Source organism: Diceros bicornis, chromosome 36 (genome assembly GCF_020826845.1).
Source record: "Diceros bicornis minor isolate mBicDic1 chromosome 36, mDicBic1.mat.cur, whole genome shotgun sequence".
Classification (NCBI taxonomy): Eukaryota; Metazoa; Chordata; class Mammalia; order Perissodactyla; family Rhinocerotidae; genus Diceros; species Diceros bicornis.
The window spans coordinates 25,276,228-25,299,967 of NC_080775.1; the positions used below are offsets into that span (position 1 = coordinate 25,276,228).

General features: G+C 36.9%; 1 protein-coding gene and 1 long non-coding RNA gene across 24 annotated transcripts in view; one reads left to right on the forward strand and one right to left on the reverse strand.

Moving 5' to 3' along the window:
• LOC131398820 (uncharacterized) overlaps positions 1 to 23,740 on the reverse strand; it is a 263,140-nt gene that overhangs the window by 206,141 nt on the left and 33,259 nt on the right. The gene's annotated exons all lie outside the window — the stretch shown is intronic.
• MYO3A (myosin IIIA) overlaps positions 1 to 23,740 on the forward strand; it is a 227,002-nt gene that overhangs the window by 117,959 nt on the left and 85,303 nt on the right. For 18 of the 23 annotated variants that reach the window (XR_009216986.1, XM_058532614.1, XM_058532613.1 and 15 more), the window contains 4 exons: positions 6,642 to 6,701; positions 13,962 to 14,088; positions 18,225 to 18,435; positions 22,870 to 23,017. Coding sequence is in view for 22 of the 23 variants with exons in the window: in XM_058532614.1 (XP_058388597.1) it covers positions 6,642 to 6,701; positions 13,962 to 14,088; positions 18,225 to 18,435; positions 22,870 to 23,017 (546 nt within the window). In the remaining variant the exon portion in view is untranslated. Of the gene's footprint in view, positions 1 to 6,641; positions 6,702 to 13,961; positions 14,089 to 18,224; positions 18,436 to 22,869; positions 23,018 to 23,740 lie in introns of those variants that run through there. The other 5 variants (XM_058532616.1, XM_058532618.1, XM_058532634.1 and 2 more) reach the window with 4 other exon arrangements.

Below are 23,740 nucleotides of genomic sequence, written 5' to 3' on the forward strand. Positions count from 1 at the left end.
CTTAGACTCTAAGTCAGTATTAAGTAATAATGATCATAACTTGCCTCCCTGTCTGGTTTCTGATTTTAAGTGAAGTGGTTTTAGTGTTTGCTCGTATTTGTAATAAAGAGCATTTATCATAATTAAATAACTTCCTTTTATTGCTGCTTTGCTTAGGGTTGTTGTTAGGAATCCTGATGAATTTTATCAAATATCTTTTCATCATCTATTGATATAATATTTTAATGCAGCAATTTGTTGATATCTCTTACTATATTGATAGATTTCTTAATATTTAAATATCCTTACATTTCTGGAATACATCCAATATAATCAAACTGCATTTCTCTTTTGACAAATTTCTGTTTCCTATGTGTTACTATTTTATTTAGATTTTTTCATCTATATTCATCAATGACTTATCTATTGTTTTAGTTTTCTTTTATATCCTTATCAGATTTGAACATTAAAGTTATGCTAGGAAGCTTTTTCTTATCTTTTTTCTTTGGACTATCAGAGTTAAAATCAGTTGCCAATGTTCTCTGAAGATTTAAAGCACCTGGACATAGTTACCTAGGTTCGCACCAGACCTGCTATATAAGAATTTCCAGGAAAGAGACCTCATCATCTGTGCCTTTTACAAGCACAGCAGGTGATTCTTAGCGTTAGAGAAGGTGGGGAACACTGGTTTTTAAAACTTTGAATTAAGATTAGATTTTATCTAAGCTGTGTGTGCCTCTGGTCCTGGGGCCTTTTTGGATCTTTAATCACCTTTCTGATTCTTCTATGATAATTATCTATTCAAATTTTTCTTTTCTTTTTCGGTTATCTGTATTTTGCTAAGAAACCATCATCAAATCTGATGCCATAGATTTGATTGATAAATTTTCTTATAGTGCTTTTTATTTATTGTGTATCTCTGGCTGTGTTTCCTTCCACATTCTAATCTTATATATATTTTTTGGCTTTGCTCTCTTTTCTTTAATTGGGCTTACAAGGGAGTTTTCCATCTTAAAAACAAAAAAAACAATGGCTATTGGATATATTTACCCATCCTATATTTTTTTAATTATCTGTATTATTGATTTCAATTTTATTTTTATATTTTTATTAATTCAGTCATTTGGTTTCTTTTGTTTTTTTTCTTAAGGGGAATACTTGGGTCATCTATTTCTTCATTTTTCTCATTTAATAATGAAGGCATTTAAGGCTATAAATTTATCCCTGAGTAATAAAGATTTCTTTCTGTACCATAGGTTGTATTTTTAAATTTTTGTAACAAAGTATCCTATTTAATAGGCTTTTAAAGAAGCTTTCAGACTCTGCTCTTAGCAGTTTCCTGTTTGCTGCGTTGATTCAATCCTGTGATAAAAGAATACTTCACTCTGAATGTGAATCAGCCTTTTAGATGAACTCTTTCAGGAAAGTAATGTGCAATTTATTGAATTTTAATTTCATTTTTGTAAAGGACCCTCCTGCAGCTTTTAACAGTTAATGTGTCTAAGAAGTTTACTGCGATTCCTTGGGTTATCAGATCTCTACTAAGAGCATGAGCTAAAAATAATACCTCGTTCTCCAAAAATTTGGAAAATTTTATCAGCAGGATATAAAATGCAGAGATGCTGATAAAAGTGAAACTTAACAAAAAGTGTTCAAATTATGTGCAGTGAAGTTATTGAATCTAATCATTTTGTAGAGCATTTTTAAGGCACAGTTGACTTCCTTCTAAAATGGAAGGCTGTCAACAATAACCTTTAGTCTCTTGATTCATTTACTTGCCGTAAAATAATATTTCTAAAGATGTACATGTTCTTGACATACGGAAAAGTTTGCGGTGAAGTTCATTTTCTCCAAATGTGGAACTACCAGACCTTACTACTGAGTCCTACAGTCTTGCCTTCTCTTTGAAAGCCTTTGTCTCTCCCTTGGGTGTCCTTGCTGTGGGCCTGTGAGGAGGATATTCTCAAGACCTTGACCCTAGGGAATGATGTGTGATCTCTGTCAGTTGGGTGAGGCTGGAGAAGGACAGATAAATGGCTTTTCTTTTGGCTTGAAATTAAGGCCCTACCTTCAGGGGAGGTTTAGGTAAATCCAGGGTAATCTTTGTCCATCAGGAAACATTTAAACTTTTAGAGTTAATTTTTCTAGTGTGGCCTTTCTCCATAGCCAAGAAGAATTCGGATTTGATTGAGAGACACCCTACTTGGCTTCTTTTACAGCCCCAGAATTTAGAGTTTCCCCTTGAGTTCTGAATAAGCATTGCTACTCTGTTTCTAGATGAATTAATTGGTTGTGGGAGAGGTGGGTGAGAGATTGAGGAGCCATAGGGGAGCTGGCAGGCTGTTTTCAGGACCAGAATTATTACCATGACTTCCCCAAAGAGTTCTCATTATTTGCCAGAATACTGCAAATTATATGGACAAGATGGAAGCCGTACTGTAAACTCAATGACAAGCCAAGGTTGATGCATCCTTAGGCAAATTCTTTACTCACAGGAAGTCTTGAGCTGAAGTTGAGTCTTTTTGATATAGAAGTAGAAGCTCCAACTTGACCATCATCATTTCTGAGTGATGCATTCTCTCCAGAGATTCATGGACCCTTCCTGGAGCTTTGGGCTTACGACTTAGGCTGTCCATTCTATAACTACTAAACTGTAGCTCAAGTCAGGAAACTCAGTGGTTCTGTGTTCTCTAGACAGAAAGGAGAAGATTAGAGACCTTCTCTCCACTGATGCATTAAATAGCTTTTAGCCTATAAAATAGAACAAAGAATTCATTACTTGATAAGATTTCTGAAGGTTTAGGGGGAAGCTTGCAGACTCTGCTCTTAGCTGTAATACGTTACTATGAAGAACTTTCTACTGGCGAGCCAGACGCCTGGTTCTTAAAGTGGTCAAGATGTGAATCTCATTCCCCTACTCCACCCTTTCCAAAGGAAAAAAAAAAGCAGCAAAGGTTGGCAGGGTGGCTGGATTGATGTATGAGAACAGGAGAATTTGCTTGGCTGATAGCAGCCTTTGCTGAAGAGTTGGAAGAAAAATGATGAGGACTGAATAGGAGTTGAATAATTGAGAGATTACTCAAGTTATAGAACTTACTGTGGATATCTCATGTGAAGAGTAGAGTGGCGTACATCCTTGTATACACCATGAGGTCTGGGTGGTGGACATCATATCATTCTGAAAACTGTGCTGTTTAGCCTTACATGACTACATTTTGAGAACAACGTCTGAACTGTAACATCTGGAGTCAGAGATGACCCTAATACATTTCCTAGTAAAACAGATATTTTTATTACTAGTGAAATAAATGTGTTTGTACTTGGTTCAGCTCTGGGAAAGTCCCTGACTCAGAAGGTATGAGTGTCAGCCACATTCCAGGTGACATATGACCACCACCCAGAGATTACAGACAGGCTGTGGGAGACATTCCAGGAGATTCCACATGCCACCCTGTTCCAGACATACTCCCTTTCTTATGCTCTAATTCTTTTTTTTTTTTTTTTAATTTTTTGTTTATTGCAGCAACATTGGTTTATAACATTGTAAAAATTTCAGGTGTACATCATTGTACTTCTATTTCTGCATAGATTACATCATGTTCACCACCAAAATACTAATTACAACCCATCACCACACACATGTACCGAATTATCCCTTTCACCCTCCTCCCTCCCCCCTTCCCCTCTGGTAACCACCAATCCAATCTCTGTCCCTATGTGTTTGTTTATTGTTGTTATTATCTACTACTTAATGAAGGAAATCAGACGGTATTTGACCTTCTCCCTCTGACTTATTTCACTTTGCATTATACCCTCAATGTCCATCCATGTTGTCACAAATGCCTGGATTTCATCATTTCTTATGGCTGAGTAGTGTTCCATTGTGTATATATACCACATCTTCTTTATCCATTCGTCCCTTGATGGGCACTTAGGTTGCTTCCAAGTCTTGGCTATTGTGAATAATGCTGCAATGAACACAGGGGTGCATGTACCTTTGCAAATTGGTGTTTTCAAGTTCTTTGGATAAATACCCAACAGTGGAATAGCTGGATCATATGGTAGTTCTATCCTTGATTTTTTGAGGAATCTCCATACTGTTTTCCATAGTGTCTGCACCAGTTTGCACTCCCACCAGCAGTGTACGAGAGTTCCCTTCTCTCTACATCCTCTCCAACACATATTGTTTTCTGTCTTGTTAATTATAGCCATTCTGACGGGCGTGAGGTCTTATGCTCTAATTCTGATGTCCCAAGCATCATAGGTGACCACTTGGGTCTTTTGCTCACATTCTGGCTCAAAGGACCAAGATCATGTCCTCCCCTGAGTGTTTCAGCAGAAATCCTAGGCTACCTGCATCAGGAGTAAAAATAGGATATTTGCTGCTCTGGCTGGCTGGCATGATACTAATTAGTGTTACCCTAACTCTACTCTGACCCCAATGCCTTCCTGGGCATGGTTACTTCTGGGTGCATCTTCCTCACTTCCCCCTGCCGAAATTCAAGTTCAAATCTGGCTCCTCCCCTTCTGCTGCATCACTGTCTCTCCCTACCCTCTCCCTAACCCTGCCCTCACCCACAGCTTGTCCCTGTGGAGACAAGTTGATTTAAGCACTGGAGGGTATCCTGGTTCTTAGAGCAGAAGCCAGTTTATTTGAGGGTACAGTGAATAAAGAAGCAGCATCCTCCCTTTTCTCCAATCCTTGGTCTTAGGGTGAATGTTGCTAGTGGTGGATGCTCCTTTGGACTGTGGCTCTGTTGGTTGCCTGGTTAGGGGAAGACAGAGGAGGGTAAATGGATCTCAGAGCATCCTCCAAACTGGAAGGATGTGGTACACCAAGCAAGTCGCTCCTGCTTCTGACCGGGGGCCGGGCCTCCCTGTAGTTCTTTTCTCTGAATTTTGTCCTTGGAAGAGCTGATCTTCCTCCTACCGATTTCCTCCCCCAGAGGTTACCATGTTGTAGCAGGGAATCATTTTTAATTGGTTCGTTTACTCCTAAGTCTCACTCATTAGAGGCAATCTTTCGCTTGTGTTTGGCTCAACTCCTTTCTCTTGTTTGGTAGAGCAATGTTTAGTAACATAAAACGAAACCAGTCTTGCAGTTAGCATCTACTGGCAAATATAATTCATTTATTTAAAGCCGTATATTCCAAACTTAAACATACTCAGTGTTTATTGAACGTCTCAACATACAGTTTAGGATAAAGGAACATATGACATCTGTTTCTGGAGCTGAACCACAACACTGCTAAATATTTTGTGAAGACTTTTAGTCTGGTTCAGAGTGACTCTCCCGGGATGTGGTGGTCTCCCATCTGAAAGCAGAGACTCAGAAAGTTAACAGGGCAGAGTGACCCGGTTTGGAGACAGGAGAATTAAACCGAGTGAGTGTTTACTTCCTTTTTATCCCACTCCTGATTTTTTATGCTATCTCACTGGCTTTCTTGGCTGTGTCCTTTGTCAGTGGCTACTTAAATTCCATTTTGAAAAGAGGCAACTTTCAATATCAAGTGAAGTAGCATGAGTCTCACATCCTCTAAGCACAGCTTGCTGCCTTCACAGTTGACTGCAGCATGATTTGGGTGACTCTCCAATATAGAGTCTCTCTTTGTCTCTCTTCCTCTCCCCTTATCTTTCTCTGATTGGTGTAGACAGGACCCACAGTATATGAGTCCCTTTAAACATTCCTAGGGTTTGTAATTCACTTGTACATTTGTGATTCAGCACAATCCAGGCAAATTGATAGGCTAATCAAAATCAGATATTCTCTAAAAGGAGCACAAAATGGAAAACTCTAAAACCTTTCAAAACATATGATTTCCTGAGCCATTTTCCTGCCATAGTTTTAAAATAAACAATTAGTAGTTTTATGATTGAACTCATTTAGAGGCAATTTTTACCATGTCATGACAGGAATTTTTATTTGTTTCTCTTTGCACAGTCATGTCTTATGTCTAAGATGAGAATGCCTTTTTTTCTGCTTTAATTTTGCTTACATTTCTTATGATAGACTAAAATCACAATCGAGTACATTTTCTTTGGATTATCACTTATGACTTTGGTTATGATCAAATATTTGTGAAAAAAAAATTAAGTATTTTAAAGCATCACATAAAGTGTTGAATTTCTGTAAAATACTTCATTTTTAAGAATTATTTTTGGTCAGGGTGGGAGGAACATATAAGGCACTTTCAGTTAGTCATTTGATAATAATTTAAAAATAACAATTTGGTACCTAGTTGTCTTCATTCAAAATGCATAAAATAAGTTACAACTCTAGAATGTCATAATTCAGCCAACATTGATGACTTGGATGGAATGACAGGACCAAGGAAGCTAGTTTGTTAAAATAAAAATAACTGTGTACTAGCCAGTCAGGATCTGTGGGTTCAAGTCCTTTGGCACTGCTTGTCTTTAGCTGTGTATCTGTAGACCAGTAACTAAACCTCTCTGGTCTAGGTTGCTTTATCAGGAAAGGAGGGCGAAGGGGTGGTTTTTTTCTGAGTTGATTCCTACTGTCACTATCTAGGATTTTATAACTAAAATTGAGGGCTATTTAATTTCATTCTAATCTTTGCAAATCGTTCATCATTTTATTGCTTTAAGTATCTTCACAAATCAACCTAAGCATAAGAGAACGTATTAATATCCCCTATATACAGACAACTGCAGATGCTGATTGCAGAGCTCCTCCTTTTTGCCCATCAGTTCCTATTTGCCTGGTACGTTGGCTCTGATCGCATCCTGTCTTGTGGTACTCACCCACCCTGCTCCTCCCCCTCCTCTCCCCAGCCTTCTCTCTCCTTTCTCAATGGCAGCATCAGCATCTTGGCTCTCTCAGGACTAGACAGGGTGGTGCCACATCCCCCAGCCTGGGCTGGTGTCACTTTGTCATAGTTCGTGATCCCCACCTACTTTGAGGTCCAGACATTGCCACCTTTCTCAAATGGGTTTTCAGTTAGGCAACAAGTATGGGCTGAGGCTCTAAGAAAGGACTTGGTGCGTGTCACCAAAAGGTCCCTGCACGAAGCCCAGTCTGCCCAGCCCTGGCTGTAGCTTCCATTCCCAGAACAAAATCAGAGAAAGGGGGATTGTGCATTTTCCAGCCACAAGACTCTACCACTTAGAGGAGTTTGTTGGGTTTTGGAAGAAAACAACTTGGCTTAGTACAGTCTTGTTCTCATGAAATCTGACTACTAACTCAGGATGCAAAGCCTGAAACCAAAGGAGGGGACATGCAGAATTAAAAAAAAAAAAATTCTGCGGAAGGTAAGCAGAAACTGTGAGGCACAGATTAAAAGACTTCAAGACAAATAAGAGAGAGATTGTTGTGAAAGTGAAGTTTTATTGTCACTTGACTGATGTGAAAGAAAGCAGTTTGACAAGCATTTATTGAGTGCCAGCTGTGTACCAGACCCTGTGCTAGGAATTAGAGATTTGAATTAAGCATAGTCTCTATCATCAATGAGTTTATAATCTGATAGAATTTCAAGAAAATGTAATCAATTCCATGATAACAAACAGAGAATGTTACAGAAACATGAACTCTGGTGATTGGTCGCTGAAAGGTTTTATGAAGAGATTATGTGTGCAGAATGAGGAAAAGAATGGAATAAGCTGGAACTAAAGTATGAAAGTAATGTGGAATTCTTGGGAACCCACAAAGAGTTTAGCTGGCTGAAAAACACATGAGAGAAAAGTAGCTGGAAATGAAGATGGAGAGGCAGGCAGACCCCAGAAGATGCAGAACCTTCCTCTTTGCATGCCTTGGTAAGGGGCTGAAACTTTATCCTTCAGGGAATAGGGGCCACTGAAGGATGTTAATTGGGACAGAAGATGATCTGATTTGCCTGCTAGAAAGATTACTATGACAGCTGCGTGGAAGATGGAGCAGAGAGCGGCAAGACCAGAGGCAAAGAGACTAGTTAGAGCATAACACCAGAGGCCGGGCATGTGCATTGATCATGTTTGTGAGTCCAGATAAGACCCTGAGCCTGATGGATAGACATAAAACTAAGACTGGGCAGTTCTCCTGTTAGTTGTTTTTAATGTTCGAAGAAGGCATGTTTTTGATAATTAATGCAATATACTAATGATTTTGAAACCAAGTACCTAGTTTTTTCCTTAAGCTTTTAAGTTCTGCTTACACATCTTTTCTTTTTAAGATTTTGTTTTTTAGAGCAGTTTTAGGTTCACAGCAAAATTGAGTGGAAAGTACAGAGTTCCCGTATGCCCCCTGCCCCCACACACACATAGCTTCCCCTGTTATCAACATCTTGCACCTGAGCAATACGTGTGTTAGAACTGATGAACCTACATTGACACATCGTTATCACCCAAAGTCCATAGTTTACGTTAGGGTTCATTCTTGGTGCTGTACATTCTTTGACTTTGAACAAATGTATAATAACATGTATCCGTCATTATGGTATTTTACAGAGTAGTTTCACTGCCCTAAAAATCCTCTCTGCTCTGCCTATTCATTGCTTCCTCCTCTCTCACCCCTGGCAATCACTGAGCTTTTCACTGTCTCCATAGTTTTGCCTTCTCCAGAATGGCATACAGTTGGGATCATGCAGTATGCAGGTTTTTCAGATTGGCTTCTTTCACCTAGTAATATATGTTTAAGGTTCCTCCATGTCTTTTCATGGCTTGATAACTCATTTTTTCTTTTTAGCACTGAATAGCATTCGATTGTCTGGATGTACCACAGTTTATTTATTCCTTCACCTGCTGAAGGATGTCTTGGTTGCTTCAAATTTTGGCAATTATGAATAAAGCTGCTACAAACATCCATGCACAGGTTTTTGTGTAGACATAGTTTTCAACTCTTTTGGTTAAATACCAAGGATCTCAATTGCTGGATCATATGGTAAGAGTATGTTTAGTTTTGAAAGAAACCACCCAGCTGTCTTCCAAAGAAGCTGTACCGGTTTGCACTCCCACCAGCAATGAATGAGAGTTCCTGTTGCTCCACATCCTCGTCAGCATTTGGTGTTGTCAGTGTTCTGGATTTTGGCCATTCCAAGAGGTGTGTAGTGGTATCTCATTGTGGTTTTAGTTTGCATTTCCCTGATAACATATGATATGGAGCATCTTTTCATATGCTTATTTCCCATCTATATATCTTCTTTGGTGAGGTGTCTGTTAAGGTCTTTGGCCCATTTTTTAATTGTTTTTTTTTTTTTATTATTGTTTTCAAGTTTTAAGAGTTCTTTGTACATTTTGGATAACAGTCCTTTATCAGATGTGTCTTTTGCAAATATTTTCTCCCAGTCTGTGGCTTGTCTTCTCATTCTCTTGACACATCTTTTTATTCAGTTTGTGACTCTAACAATCTTTGTATAAGAATAGAAACAGCTTTCAGTCAACTTTGTTCACTTAACTCGTAAATATAACCTTAAGTTGCGCTAAGCAGGCATAATTAATTAAATTCTTTTAAACATCTGAACCTATATAAAAATGTAGTCTGTCTCAGTCTTTTAAATACTCCAAAGGACTGACACAGCAGGCTTATAAGGACTGGTAAGCACTTTGTAAACTTTCTAAGTATTTAACTAAATATTTTTAAGCACTTAAAATTGTTTGCCCTGAAAATCTAATAATTCAAAATTATTAATGTAGTAGATCAAGTTATACACTTGAATACAATTTGCAATCAAATTATGTTATGCTTTTCAAATTAAAATCATAAGTATATTCGGAAATAAGCATTTAAATTTAAGTCACAAGACTAATTGTCAGAGTTTTATTATGTCTATAATATTATCGTAAAGGTTTTAAACATTTAAGAATAAACACATTGATTGTCCCAAGATTGCACATCTTATTCATAAATTTAACAAAAAAGCTTTAGTACTATATTCATTTGCTAGGGCTGCCATAACAAAGTACCACACACTGCGTGACTTAAACAACAGAAACTTATTTCCCTACAGTTCTAGAGATTAGAAGTCTGAGACAAGGTTAGTTCCTTCTGAGGGCTGTGAGAGAGAATCTGTTCTATGCCTCTCTCCTAGTTTCTGGTGGTTCCCTGGCAATCGTTGGTGTTCCTTGAATTGAAGATGCATCACCTTGATTTCTGTCTTCTTCACTTGGCGTTCTCCATGTGAAGAGTTTTCGTTCTCTTGCCATATGATCTGGCAATCAAGGTCCTTGGTATTTACCCAAAGGAGTTGGAAACTTCTGTCTATACAAAAACCTGTACATGGATGTTTATAGCAGCTTTGTTCATGATTGCCCAAACTTGAAGCAACCAAGATGTCCTTCAGCAGGTGAATGGATAAATAAACTGTGGTACATCCAGACAATGGGATATTAGTCAGTGCTAAAATGAAATGAGCTATCAAGCCATGAAAAGATATGGAGGAATCCTAAAAGCATATTACTAATTAAATGCTAAGAAGCCAATCGGAAAAGGCTGCACACTGTATGATTCCAACCATATGACATTCTGGAAAAGACAAAACTATGGAGACAGTAAAAATATCAGTGATTGCTAGAGGTTGAGGGAAGGAGGGATGAATAGGCAGAGCACAGAGGATTTTTAGGACAGAGAAACTATAGTACGATATTGTAACAATGGATACATGTCCTTGCTCATTTGTCCAAAGTCGAAGAAAGTGCAACACCAAGAGTGAACCCTAATGTAAACTATGGACTTCAAGTGATAATGGTGTGTTGGTGTAGGTTCATCGATTGTAACAACTGTACCACTCTGATGCAAGATGTTGATAGTAGGGAGGCTGTGCATTTGTGGGGACAGGGTAAATGGGAACTCTGTACTTTCTACACAATTTTGCTGTGAACCTAAAACTGCTTTAAAAATAAAGTTTATTAATTAAAAAAACTGTAATAAAATATAGAAAATAGAAACATATAGAAATGATTGATATAGAAATACAGTGTAGAAAATGATCCGTGCCCTTTGGTTCCAGGAGCCTGTAAAGTCCCTGAGAGCAGAGATTATTCTTATTTGTTGATATATTCACAGTACTTCACATAGTGTTCAATAAACAGTAAACAGATGATGGATGAATCAATGAAAGAATGGGTGGATGGTTGAGTAAGAGGTACAATGCAATAAACTTTCAGAGGAGGAAGAGTCTTTCTAACAGAATCATGTTGCCTTGGGCAGATTAACTCAGTGTAGAGAGAAAAGTGACCTTGCCCCATACACGTAGTATTAGGTTGCTGTCTGCGTAGCGTATCAGCCCAGTGGGCAAGCACGAGAACAGTGCAGCGGTGGAGTAGATTCGAGCCTGATAACATGAGAACAACGGAAGTCTGACTCTGCAGCAGACCAGAACTGTGTTTGTCCTTGAGGACATTGCAACAGCAGCAGCAATCCAGCCTCCTCCAGTACAGACAAAGCTACAGCAGGAAGTGGAGTAGATGGAGGGAACTGTGAATGTTTTCCAGACTCTGGGGAGAACCTTTTTCCTGTAAGCCACTCTTCTTCCCCAGTGGAAAGGTACAGCACATTCTGTGAGCTGGGAGCCAGGATGCAAATCTCAGTTCCTTCAAAGTCCGTGGAAAGTTGTTAGATTGCTCTATGCCTTGTTGGCTTTATATGTGAAAAGGAAAAATATTATTTCACTTATTATTGCTAACCATCAACCAAAAAATTGCTTGGACTCCTTGGGGAGCACTGGCAGCAGAGATTAGTCTTTGTACCATGAATAACCCAGTACTCAGTCAAGACTGTACCTGTGCCTGAGGTCAGGTCCCTTTGAGGCCCATCAGTCTTGCTGCAATGCCAGACTGAGCCAGGGCCCTGATTTGCTGTCTTCTGAGCCTCCAGCTTTGCTCTAAACGAATGTTATAATTACAGAATATAAGGGAGGGCCCCACAGTCAAGAAAGATCATGCAGTCAGTCTCACAAACATTTGAATACGAATTAAATGTCGGTTGATTCAGCATATGATTCTCTATAGTGAATCTCTAAATCCTGTTAAAAACACAACTTTGGAACTTATATACCTCCTAGTCTGTAACTGACAAACACACAAAGTTTTGAAGGAACACAGTTTTCAACAACCTATTTAAAGGAATATTCCTGGTGTAGATTATCCATAAAGCCTATAATTTCCTCAAGAAAAACAGCAGAATGTCAAATGCTGTATTCATTTCTCCCCCTGCCATGAAAGACCACACTGGTTGCTTTTTTGCAAGTTATGCATATTACAAATGGAAATTCCTTACTAGGAGAATTTTCTTAGAAAAATGATTCTCATCCAACCCATCTGCATATCTATTGTTCTACTTCCAAAATATACCCCAGTCCATCTACTTCTTTCCATCTCCATCATGTACTGTTCTAATCCAAGCCCTCATCGTCTCTCACCTGGACTAGTGCAGTAGCCTCCTGACTATTCCACTTTGCCATCTTGCTCCCAGTCCATTCATTTCTACGTAGTAGCCAGACTCATCCGTTTAAAATGTGAGAAATGAAGTAGCTCCCTGCTTTGAAATCTCTGGTGGCTTTCCATGGCGATTAGAGTGAAATCCAAACTCTTCATGGTGGCCTAGAGGGCCTGGCTGCTCCTGCTCACGCTCACTCTCTGTCTCCTTCTCACCCCATCCCTCCTCTTTACTTACCCTGCAGCCCCACTCTGATCTTCCTTCTTTCCTCAAGGCAGGGCCTTGCCCTTGCTGTGCCCTCTGCCTGGAACAGTCTGATCCCAGTTCTTTTCCTGGCTGACTCCCTTGTCATCCAGGCCTCAGCTGCAGTGTTCCCTCCTCAGAGGGCAGCCTTCCCTAAACTTCCAAACTAATAAAGCTTTCCCATGGCACTTCTCTGATTTATTTTATTTATAGCCCTTTTTTTCCTGAAAATATTATGTTTCTCTATTTGTTATTTACTTAATGTCTGCCTTCCCACTGCCTGAACAAACCCAAGGGAACAAGGATCTTTGGTCTTGCCTGCCACTGAATCTCCTGTGACTAGAACAGCGCCTGGCATAAAATATATGTTTATTGGATAAATGAATATATAGATATATACATATACACACATATATATATTCATTCAACAAATATATTTATTAAAATATTTATATATTCATATATGTTGTATAGGGATATATACATATATATATTCATTCAACAAATATATTTATTTCAATGTCTATATGTTTAATATATTTATGTATGTTATATACAGAGATATATACATATATATTCATTCAAAAAATATATTTATTTATATATTTATTTAATATATATTTGTATATGTTATATATGAATGAATGAATATCCTTGATTTTTTTTTCATATCAAGCTTTTATCTTGATTTGGAGTGTTGGAGTGGATGGAATAATCATTTTTGTTAGGTGTAGCAGCTGGGCTAAAATAAATGCAGCATATGTATATGTGTGTGTGTGTATATATTTATGAATATATTTTATTTAAGATTTTATATTGAAGTAATGAAGTAATAACTACTCTAAACTCTAAGCTGTAGTCCCAAGTTCTCATGCCTATACTTAAACCACACACATTCTTTGATTTTGGTGCTGGGATCTTTTGATATTTCTTCCTTCACTCTCCCTCATCCTCGCATATAACCTCATTTTTAAGATGGCCTTAAGGAAAATGAGCCTATGGAAATGAGCACATTGAGTTCTGAAGTTAGGTTTCACATGGATAGATTTTTCTGTGGACTAATGAATTAGATATTTCTACTTCTTCTGAGAGGAGCTCCTCATTTCTATTTTTTATTCATGTTTACATTCATAAAATGTTTTTAAGCAGTCCCTGGATAACAGGTACCATGCTCATCTCTGAGATTAAAATAGCTGATGAGGTAGAGCCTGCCCGGATCCTTGCCTGCTTGGTCTCGGGCTGACATTCTTATGTCAGCGGGATGATCTTCGTATGCTGGAGCCTGAGAATTCTTCCCCAGGCTGTCCCCAGCCCCAGTCACTGCCTTGTTATACTCAAAGGGAAGTGATGCTAACGTTTCTGTGGTGTGTTTCAGCAACTTGGAAGTGTATACAGTATTCTTGCTGCAATCTTGAATGTTGGAAACATTGAATTTTCTTCTGTGGCAACTGAACACCAGATTGACAAGAGCCACATTTCCAATCACGCAGCTCTGGAGAACTGTGAGTTATATTATCTTCCATTCCAGACTGAACTCCTAAAAAATTCTAATGACTTACTGTAAGTGTTACATAAGGATGATTTCAAGTAATTGTAATTATATGGAATCCTTAAAAAGAATATTCAGATTTAATTTGCATAAAATTAAGTTTTTAAAGTCCACTACTTAAAACAGAGCTTTATGCCTACAAATTAACTGATTACCATAGAAAGCGTTTCTAAAGACTAGGTTTTCATGACTATTTTAAGAGCTATTTACATTTCAACGTAAAAACACAGAAAATATAATTAAATTTTAGTAAACTGATCTGAAAAAGAGTTAAAATTATCTTGTAGATTTAACATCTATATCATTTTCTGAGTAATAATGACCTGTATATTTATTTTCATAGTGGATGGATTTTTTACACACATTCATCCTGGGTTGATTAATTTTGCAATCATTTTCTACACAAGACAAGTGCATCGTGATATTGCCTTCAAATCCACTTTTCTCTTACTAGCAGAATTTCATGAATTATTCCAGTAATTTAAGGTTTCCCACTGATATCTTGCAGTGGCATAGCTATTTTTATTTAGAGTATACTCTATTTTTTATTTTTAATATCAGCATATGCCCCCATAATTCCAGATTTGTTATGTTTCATTAATAACATAGTGAATCATGATATAAATTTTCATTTATATATATTTTTTCTGATTTATACTTACTTGGGAACAGAATGAGATGTTTTAGGGTAATTTCAGAGGGCCAATTGCCCCACCATCCTGGTCTGGACCTGTCCCCAGATCCCTAGCATCTCCTTCCCACTGTGTCTCTGGAACCAGCTTGGTAATACATCAGAACAAGTGTCTGAGGTTGGCATGTAGTGATTGGCATGTACCTGGAAACCTGTTCTGATTTTCTGTATATAAAAAAACTTAATTGACACAAGAGATATTAGGTTATCAGAAGTGGAAGGAATAACCAGAAAATTCCAATGATAAGATTCAAATCTCAGCATCTGATCATAATTAAAAGAGTTATCAGCAACCAACAGAATGAGTTGCAGTAGAGATATGTTGTAAACATGAATATATTTAGAAACAACGAAACTAAAAAGTGATTTTGATGATTGAGAACCTATTTCTGTATAGCAGGAGACAGTCATATAGGTCACAAAAGATTAATATGAATACAGTTAAAATTAACTAAAGCGCTTTCTGGAATAAGCTGCTCATGGAAAATAGAAATTTTACTAATTTACATTAAAATTATGTATAATTGAAGTTACAAGGAATTATCTCCAAACCAAGGCCATGTCTCCAGATGGTTTTACAGGTACATTGTTTCAATCAGGCACCAGTTCTGTCCAATCTATCCTCGAAATATCTCACAAATCTGACCACTTCTCTTTATCTCCTCTTCACCATTCTCATCCAGGGCAACCTCACGTCTCTCCTGCATTAAGTGACCTCCCAGTTGTTCATTCCACATCAATTCTTGAACTTTTTCAGGCCATTCTCCACAATTCCTTCAGAAACGCGTCTATGGGTTCTCTCAATCTCCCTCTCGCCCTGCTTGTCCCTTTCTCTCTCCCCTTGCCCCCACCATTCCCCCTGTCCTCCCCCTCTCCTCCTCCTGCCTCTCTCCCCCAATGTTTTCCCTTCGTTCTCCTCCTCCCTCTATCTTCCCACTTAAATTTCTTGATTAGCTTCCCATTCCTTCTGGATAAAGCCCATCAAGACTAGAACTTTGTATTACAAAGTATTATACTTAGCAATATATCCCCAGGTACAATGCCTTGCATGTAGTAGACACTCAATAAATATATATCAAATGAATGAACAACGTAGGAATAGAAACAGACATACTAGTCAATGGGAGACACTGTTCAGAAACAGATCCAAGTAGAATTACCAGAAATGGCATTACAAATCACTAGAGAATCAGTGTTGTAGGGACCACCAACTGGCTAACCGTTGGAGGAGGGGGAATTTGAGTCCTTCTCATACACCATATACTAAAATGAATTCCAAATGTATATCAATTTAAATGCAAGGAAAAAAACCATAAAGGTATATGACAAAATGCATTTATTTAATCTTGAGATGAGAAAAGACTTGAAGGACTTGATGTGCAGAAAACCAAAAGCAGAAGTGATTTTTAAAAATGGGTATTTGGCTACATAAAAAGTAAAACTCTTTCATACTAAAAAAAGCAAATAAATGAAACTGCAATGCAAATGAAAACCCAAGGGAAAATATTTGCAACACACGTATCAAAGCCTTATTCTCTTTAGGCTGTAAAGAGCTCTTATAAATGGATTAGGAAAAGATGAACATATCAATGAAAAAAAGGCAGTTTACAAAATAAGCACCACAAATCAGCAATGAAAATATGAAAAGAAGAAAGTATTCAGCTTCACTATGAATCAATTAAAAACAAATTGAAAAAAGGAGGCATTTTTTCTTATCAAATTGGCCATTTTAAAAAATAATAATCCCTGGTGTGCATGAAATTACATTGAAATTATTGGTCTTTCTTTTGGCTGATAGGAGTGTAATTGGTTCGGAGTTTTGGAAGAGCAGCTAAATAGTGTATATCAAAAGGCTTGAGGGGCCGGCCCAGTGGCGCAAGCGGTTAAGTGCTCGCGCTCTGCTGCAGCGGCCAGAGGTTCGCCAGTTTGGGTGCTGGTTGCGCACCGACGCACTGCCATGCTGTGGCAGCGTCCCATATAAAGTGGAGGAAGATGGGCATGGATGTTAGCCCAGGGCCAGTCTTCTTCGGCAAAAAAAGAGGAGGATTGGCAGATGTTAGCACAGAGCTGATCTCTTCACAGAAAAAAAAAAAAAAGGCTTGAATAAGTTTATTACTTTGAACCAACTGCTGAATTTAGGCAATCTATGCTAAGAAAATAATACAAAACAAGGGCACAGATTCATACCCCAAATATTTATCCCAGTATTCTTTATAGTTATGAACATATGGAAACAACCTAAACATTCAACAATTTAAAAGTTATTGATATATTATGATATATCAGAATATTATGCAGCAAATTAAAATTATTCTTACAAACAATATTCAACAAAATGAGAAATGCTTAAGATATTATTTTAAGATAAAATAGAAGTGCAGATTATCACCATAAATATGCCTAGAAGGAAGGAAATACAGAATGTTCACTTCGAAGGTGAGATTTCTGCAGTGAGCCTATATTACTTCTACGATGTGAAAAAATATTTTGTTTAAATGAGGTTCAGTAATCTTCACCACATGACCAAGAAGTATCTTGTCCCAAATGCTGAAAGTAAATTCAAAATGTTCAAAATATTTGAAAAGGAGAACAACTGATTTGAAAAATTAGCCTGTCTGTCACGTCATAGTTTGGGTTAAAGATGTTTATTATATTCAAAAATGAGTTTTGGTCACTGAGGTTAAGCATTATTAATTTTAAATTCCTTGTGATATTTAATTATCATTGAATATTATCATTAAATATTAAATGTTAAACATTAAATATAATATTAATAAATATTATAAAATAAATGTTAAGTATTAAATAAATTATCATTAAATATTAAATAAATGTTTGTTCAGGCTTCAAGTTTTACCAAATTTAGTAATTGAAGTATGTAACTGAAAAATAGTATGATAAAAGGTATGTGAATATCAAGATATGCTCTTTTGGTTATATATTGCAGAAGGTACTTAAAATACATTTATTTGAGCATATTTCTGAAGTCTAGACAACCTTCCAGTAGTTTTCTACATTTTGTAAATGTGTGTATAATGTATCCAAATTATACCAAATCTATCCATTATGTTTCTAAATTATTTAACCTAATTCAGTGAGATTCTGTTTGGCGTCGCATAAACAACCATGCACTCGTGCAGATGCCTCACCGGCAGCCGTCGGGTCTGGGCTGTGCTGTCTTACACAGCAGCCCGTGTTTGACCCATCGAGATAAGTAGAGAAAAATAACCAAGAAGAGACATAGGACCACTGTTGAATAGTAACTTATGTTTACATTATAAAATCTTCACGTATTTATTTCATGTCATTTGAAGAAGGTAAATTAAGACATTTTCATTCTCTGGGAAGTTACTTCGTTGCCATGATTTCCTCTAACCACACATCTGTTTATTTTTTAGCTGCTTCTTTGCTTTGCATTCAAGCGGATGAGCTACAAGAAGCTCTCACCTCCCACTGTGTGGTCGCTAGAGGAGAAACCATTATACGACCCAACACTGTAGAAAAGGCTACTGACGTCAGAGATGCTATGGCTAAAACTTTGTATGGGCGTCTCTTTAGTTGGATAGTCAATCGCATTAACAGCTTGCTGAAGCATCACACATCACCAAGGTAAAAATTTTTATGGAAACATTTTTTTTTCCCAAATGTCAGGTGAGGTAAATCTATTTTCTAATTTGCTGATTTGTATCTAAGTCCCTTTGAAGATGTTTCCAATTGGTATCATTTAATTATCAAAGGTATATTTCAGTAGATCTGCTTTATTTCCTAACAGTACCACTGCACTGTGCCATATAGCTGTAAAATTTTTAAACTGCTGGAACACAAAAACTGTAGCAACATTAATAACATAGTAGAAAGTGAATTTTTTTAATTGATGTTTTAATAGTTTTTAACATTGTGAAATTTTGGGTTGTACATTTTTGTTTATCCATCACCATATATATGTCTCCCTTTACCCCCTGTGCCCACCCCCCACCCCCATTGCCCCTGGTAACCACAATACAGTTTTCTCTGTTCATGTGTTGGTTTATATTCCACATATGAGTGAGATCATACGGTGTTTGTCTTTCTCTTTCTGGCTTACTTCACTTAACATAATAGGTTCACTAACTGTTCACCTTCACTAACATAATAGGCCTCCAGGCCTATCCATGTTGTTGCAAATGGGATGATTTTGTCTTTTTTTATGGCTGGGTAGTATTCCATTGTATATATATACCACATTTTCTTGATCCAATCATCAGTCAAGGGACACTTAGGTTGCTTCCACTTCTTGGCTATGGTGAATAATGCTGCAATGAATATAGGGGTGCATAAGCCTCTTTGAATTGTTGATTTCAGGTTCGTTGGATAGATTCCCAGTAGTGGGATGGCTGGATCATAGGGCATCTCTATTTTTAATTCTTTGAGGAATCTCCATACCGTTTTCCATAGAGGCTGCACCAGTTTGCATTCCCACCAGCTGTGTATGAGGGTTCCTGTTTCTCCACATCCTCTCCAACATTTGTTGTTTTTTGTCTTGGTGATTATAGCCATTCTAACGGGCGTGAGGTGATATCTTAGTGTTGTTTTGATTTGCATTTCCCTGATGATTAGTGATGTTGAGCATCTTTTCATGTGCCTATTGGCCATCTGTATATCTTCTTTGGAGAAGTGTCTGTTCATTTCCTCTGCCCATTTTTTGATGGGGTTGTTTGTTTTTTTTGTTGTTCAGTTGTGTGAGTTCTTTATATATTATGGAGATCAACCCCTTGTCAGATGTATGTTTTGCAAATATTCTCTCCCAGCTGGTGAGTTGTCTGTTCATCTTGATTCTGGTTTCGTTTGTCTTGTTTATTTTTTCTTTAGTTTCCCTAGTCTGGGTCGGCATGTCACCCAAAAAGATTCCTTTATGACCAATGTCAAATAGTGTGTTGCCTATATTTTCTTCTATGAGTTTTATAGTTTCAGGTCTCACCTTCAGGTCTTTGATGCATTTTGAGTTAATTTTTGTGAATGGCGATAGCAGATGGTCCACTTTCATTCTTTTGCATGTGGCTGTCCAGTTTTCCCAACACCATTTATTGAAGCTCCTTTCCTTCCTCCATTGTATGTTCTTAGCTCTTTTGTCGAAAATTAGCTGTCCGTATATGTGTGGTTTTATTTCTGGGCTTTCAATTCTGTTCCATTGATCTGTGTGTCTGTTTTTGTACCAGTACTATGCTGTTTTGATTACTATTGCTTTGTAGTATGTTTTGAAGTCAGGGATTGTGATGCCTCCTGCTTTGTTCTTTTTTCTTAGGATTGCTGTAGCTATTCGGGGTCTTTTGTTGCCCCATATGAATTTTAGTATTCCTTTTTCTATTTCCGTGAAGAATGCCGCTGGGATTCTGATTGGGATTGCACTGAATCTGTAGATTGCTTTAGGTAATATAGACATTTTAACTATGTTTATTCTTCCAATCCACATGCATGGGATATCTTTCCATTTCTTTATGTCGTCATCGATTTCTTAGAAAGTGAATTTTTAATGTGACATCTTACTATCAATTTATATGTCTTTTAATTAGAAGGTGTACCATGCAGTAGATACCATTTTATACTTAAATAAAATGTCAGTTTAGCAGTTCTTTGTTTTTGTTTGGAGGGTTTGAATTAAATCTTGAAGGCAAAGGAAAACTTTCTTTTCATATTTTAACTCTCACTATAAACTCTTAAGGGTAGGTATTATGACCTCCAATGAAATTTGGTTCAGAAATACTCTAGTAAACAGCAGATCCAGGATTTGAGCAATAATGTTGTCTGACCATAAGTCTATGCCCTGCCTATTACCTCATCTTAGAAATAAAGGTAATTGCAGCCACCATTGACTGAGTGCTCTCTATATGCCAGGGATTGTGCATAGATATAAGTCCTTACATTTACATCTGAAGTTTTGTTCTGCCATAAATTATACAGTCTTTAGAAATTTGTATAGGAAAAAACAAGAAGGATGCCTACATTAAGATCACCTCATTCACATTTGCTTACTAAGCATAAAAGGCCATGTTGTACACATTTCAGGCATGCAATTCATTGTTATTTTTCCACTAAAGTACACACCACACCATAATATTATCCAGTCAAAATTATCCTCAAAATTGCTTCTTTACTTCCCTGCTGAACCGTACCCTGTCTGACAGGATCTGCAAATCACAATCCAGTTTGCCCGTTAGGATTTAATGGTCAAAATAGTTCGTATGCTCATGTCTGGCCATTTCTATGATGCCAAGCTTTCAGAGCAAAATGGAAAAATTCAAGAATTTTTCAATATCTGTATATTCCACAGAGTGTAAACAAGATATTCAGAGATTTCACCTCATTTTGTTAGCTATGATCTGCATGTTTGGCACTAAATGGTACCCGGAAGGGTATGTCTTCTAAACTGGTGATCTGCTGAAAATTCCACTATAGTCTACCTGCTACCTGGTAACTTTCTTTCCCATACACTAATGAAAACTATCCAAATCTTAGGTTTTTAAATTTTTTATAGAAAGTTTAAAAAGCAAAAACAAGACCATTGAAATAGTTTAGTTCAATCTGTCAAGATTCACATTAAGATTTTGGGCAGCTGGTGTTCTATGCCAGACTTTGCCACCAACTTGTTGTGTGACCCTGGGCAGGATACTGCATTTCTCTGCATCTCTTCCTCCTCAGCTATTAAATAAGGATGTGGAATGACAAGTCAGTGGTCTTAATTGTTGGTCGGTATCTTGGAGCCTTTTAAGAATCTCTTGAAAACTATGTCCTTAACTCCAAAATATAAAATGGATATATTTCTACATATATTGCACATAGCTGTGATTCCAGTTCTCTTGAACACTAACAGATCCCAGTTTAAGGATCCCTGAACTAAATCATCTCTATGGTTCTCCTGGCTCTAACACATTATTATACAAGTTAAATATCTATCTCAGTGGGATCCTGTGGGACAAAGAGATTGTTAAAGAACAATCACTTTGACTAAACCTGCATAAATTTTAACTAGAAATTTTGCCTCATATAACTACATTGAATTATGCTTACTATTAAAAATAGGAATTTTCAGAAGTATTTGAATAGCATTTCTTTTTGTCTCTCCCATCACATATTCAGTGTTCTGTAACTCTGTGTTCTGAATTCAGTGAATTCTTCCCAATATAGAGAGCATCCTTCAGTTCCCAGCATGTAGTTGCTAGCTGTCATTTACAAATCACTTCCTCACACAGCACTAAGAGGAAACCTAGATTGCATAAACAGTGAACACAAAGAGAAATGTTTGTGCTCTCCTTTTTAAATTCACACGAAAATAACTTCGCAGTGTATATATTTCTTGGGGGAGCGGCAAACTTTTTGACCAAGTATCTAACCTTTGGTGAACAGAGGTAACCATTATGGAGGAGCAGGAAAAAAATTGCGTTTGGAATATTTGATTGTAGAATAGTACTTAATTGTATTTTTCAGTATTTAATTATAAAATAAATTCACATATATTTATATCTTTCTCCAGGTAACCATTTATTCTATATTTAAAAATTATGAATGAATAATGGAAAAATAATTATTCTAAAATAAGTAAATGTTTTTAGCAAGATGTTTTAATTGTTGTTCTAAAATGAAAGACTAACTATACTCTTTCATAGAATTTTTGCTTCTCTGATATGGTTTTTATTGAACATATTTTTGCTACGTTCTGAGGGCCAGCCAGGTTTTCCCTGTGATTCATGACTCACTCAGGGCTGTGATCTTGTGCTCACAAACCTGTAGGAGAGAAGTTTCTTTTGTTTAAGTATACAAAATTGTATAGGAGTGATTTCTGTAGTACAAGGAAAATATTCCACCATTTACATATTAAAATTAATGCTACCTACTTTATCATTAACATTCTATGGAGGGAAACTTTTTCCATTTAGAAAATTTTCATTCTATGTCCTGGTAGTGGTTTCTTAGCTAAATCGTAAAAGCATACTCTGAGACACTCTGCTTTACATTACCTCTTTAAAAAATAAATAAGAACTAAAAAAAAATACGTCTTTAATTTTCCAGTGGGAATGGTGATGAACTGAGCATTGGCATTCTGGATATATTTGGCTTTGAAAATTTCAAAAAAAATTCCTTTGAACAGCTGTGCATTAATATTGCAAATGAACAAATTCAGTACTATTTCAATCAACATGTGTTTGCATGGGAGCAGGTAAGTCAAGGTACTGTAAAGATGCATGCATGTGTTTGTTATATGGAGAATTGAACTAATGAAGCAGGACTTAAATCATAGATTTAAAGCCTTCGACATTTATTAAAGACAAAGAAAACATTGTCTTTTCTCCAAACCTATAGTGAAAACAAAAACAGACCAAAAAACTAGTCTGGATTTAGCGTGTCTTGATACGTGATGTTGCATGTCCTCTGTCAAAAATTGATGCACCCTTCTCCAAACCTTAGCAAGTCTGAGCTCTTGCAAACAAAGACGTTTCCTTTGGAAATTTAAGTAAGCAGATGTGTCCAACTGTTTCTCTTTCTATAGACTGCATAGCTGAAATTCTGTTTGAAATTTAAATATCCGTCTAAAATGCATTAAACTTCAGAATTCCAGTAACTAGGCAACAGAACACAAGATAATGGGTTTTATGCAAATGCCGTGAAATGGTAACTTTGTCAGGGTGCAATGTGTAATTTATGATCCAGCTTCACAAATAAGAGACTTACTTGAACTGCATTTGGCAAACCATAGTACTAAAATTATTTATTTTATCAAGTTCAAAAGAAATAGTCATATTTTATATCATTCGGTATGTCATTTGTCTCCTTTACATAATATTAAATTTTGTGTTTACCGATTAGAACTGAAGTTCTTATTTAAATTTTAGATAAATCAGGGGTACATGAACCTCTTTTGATTCAAAATATTTAGACTTGT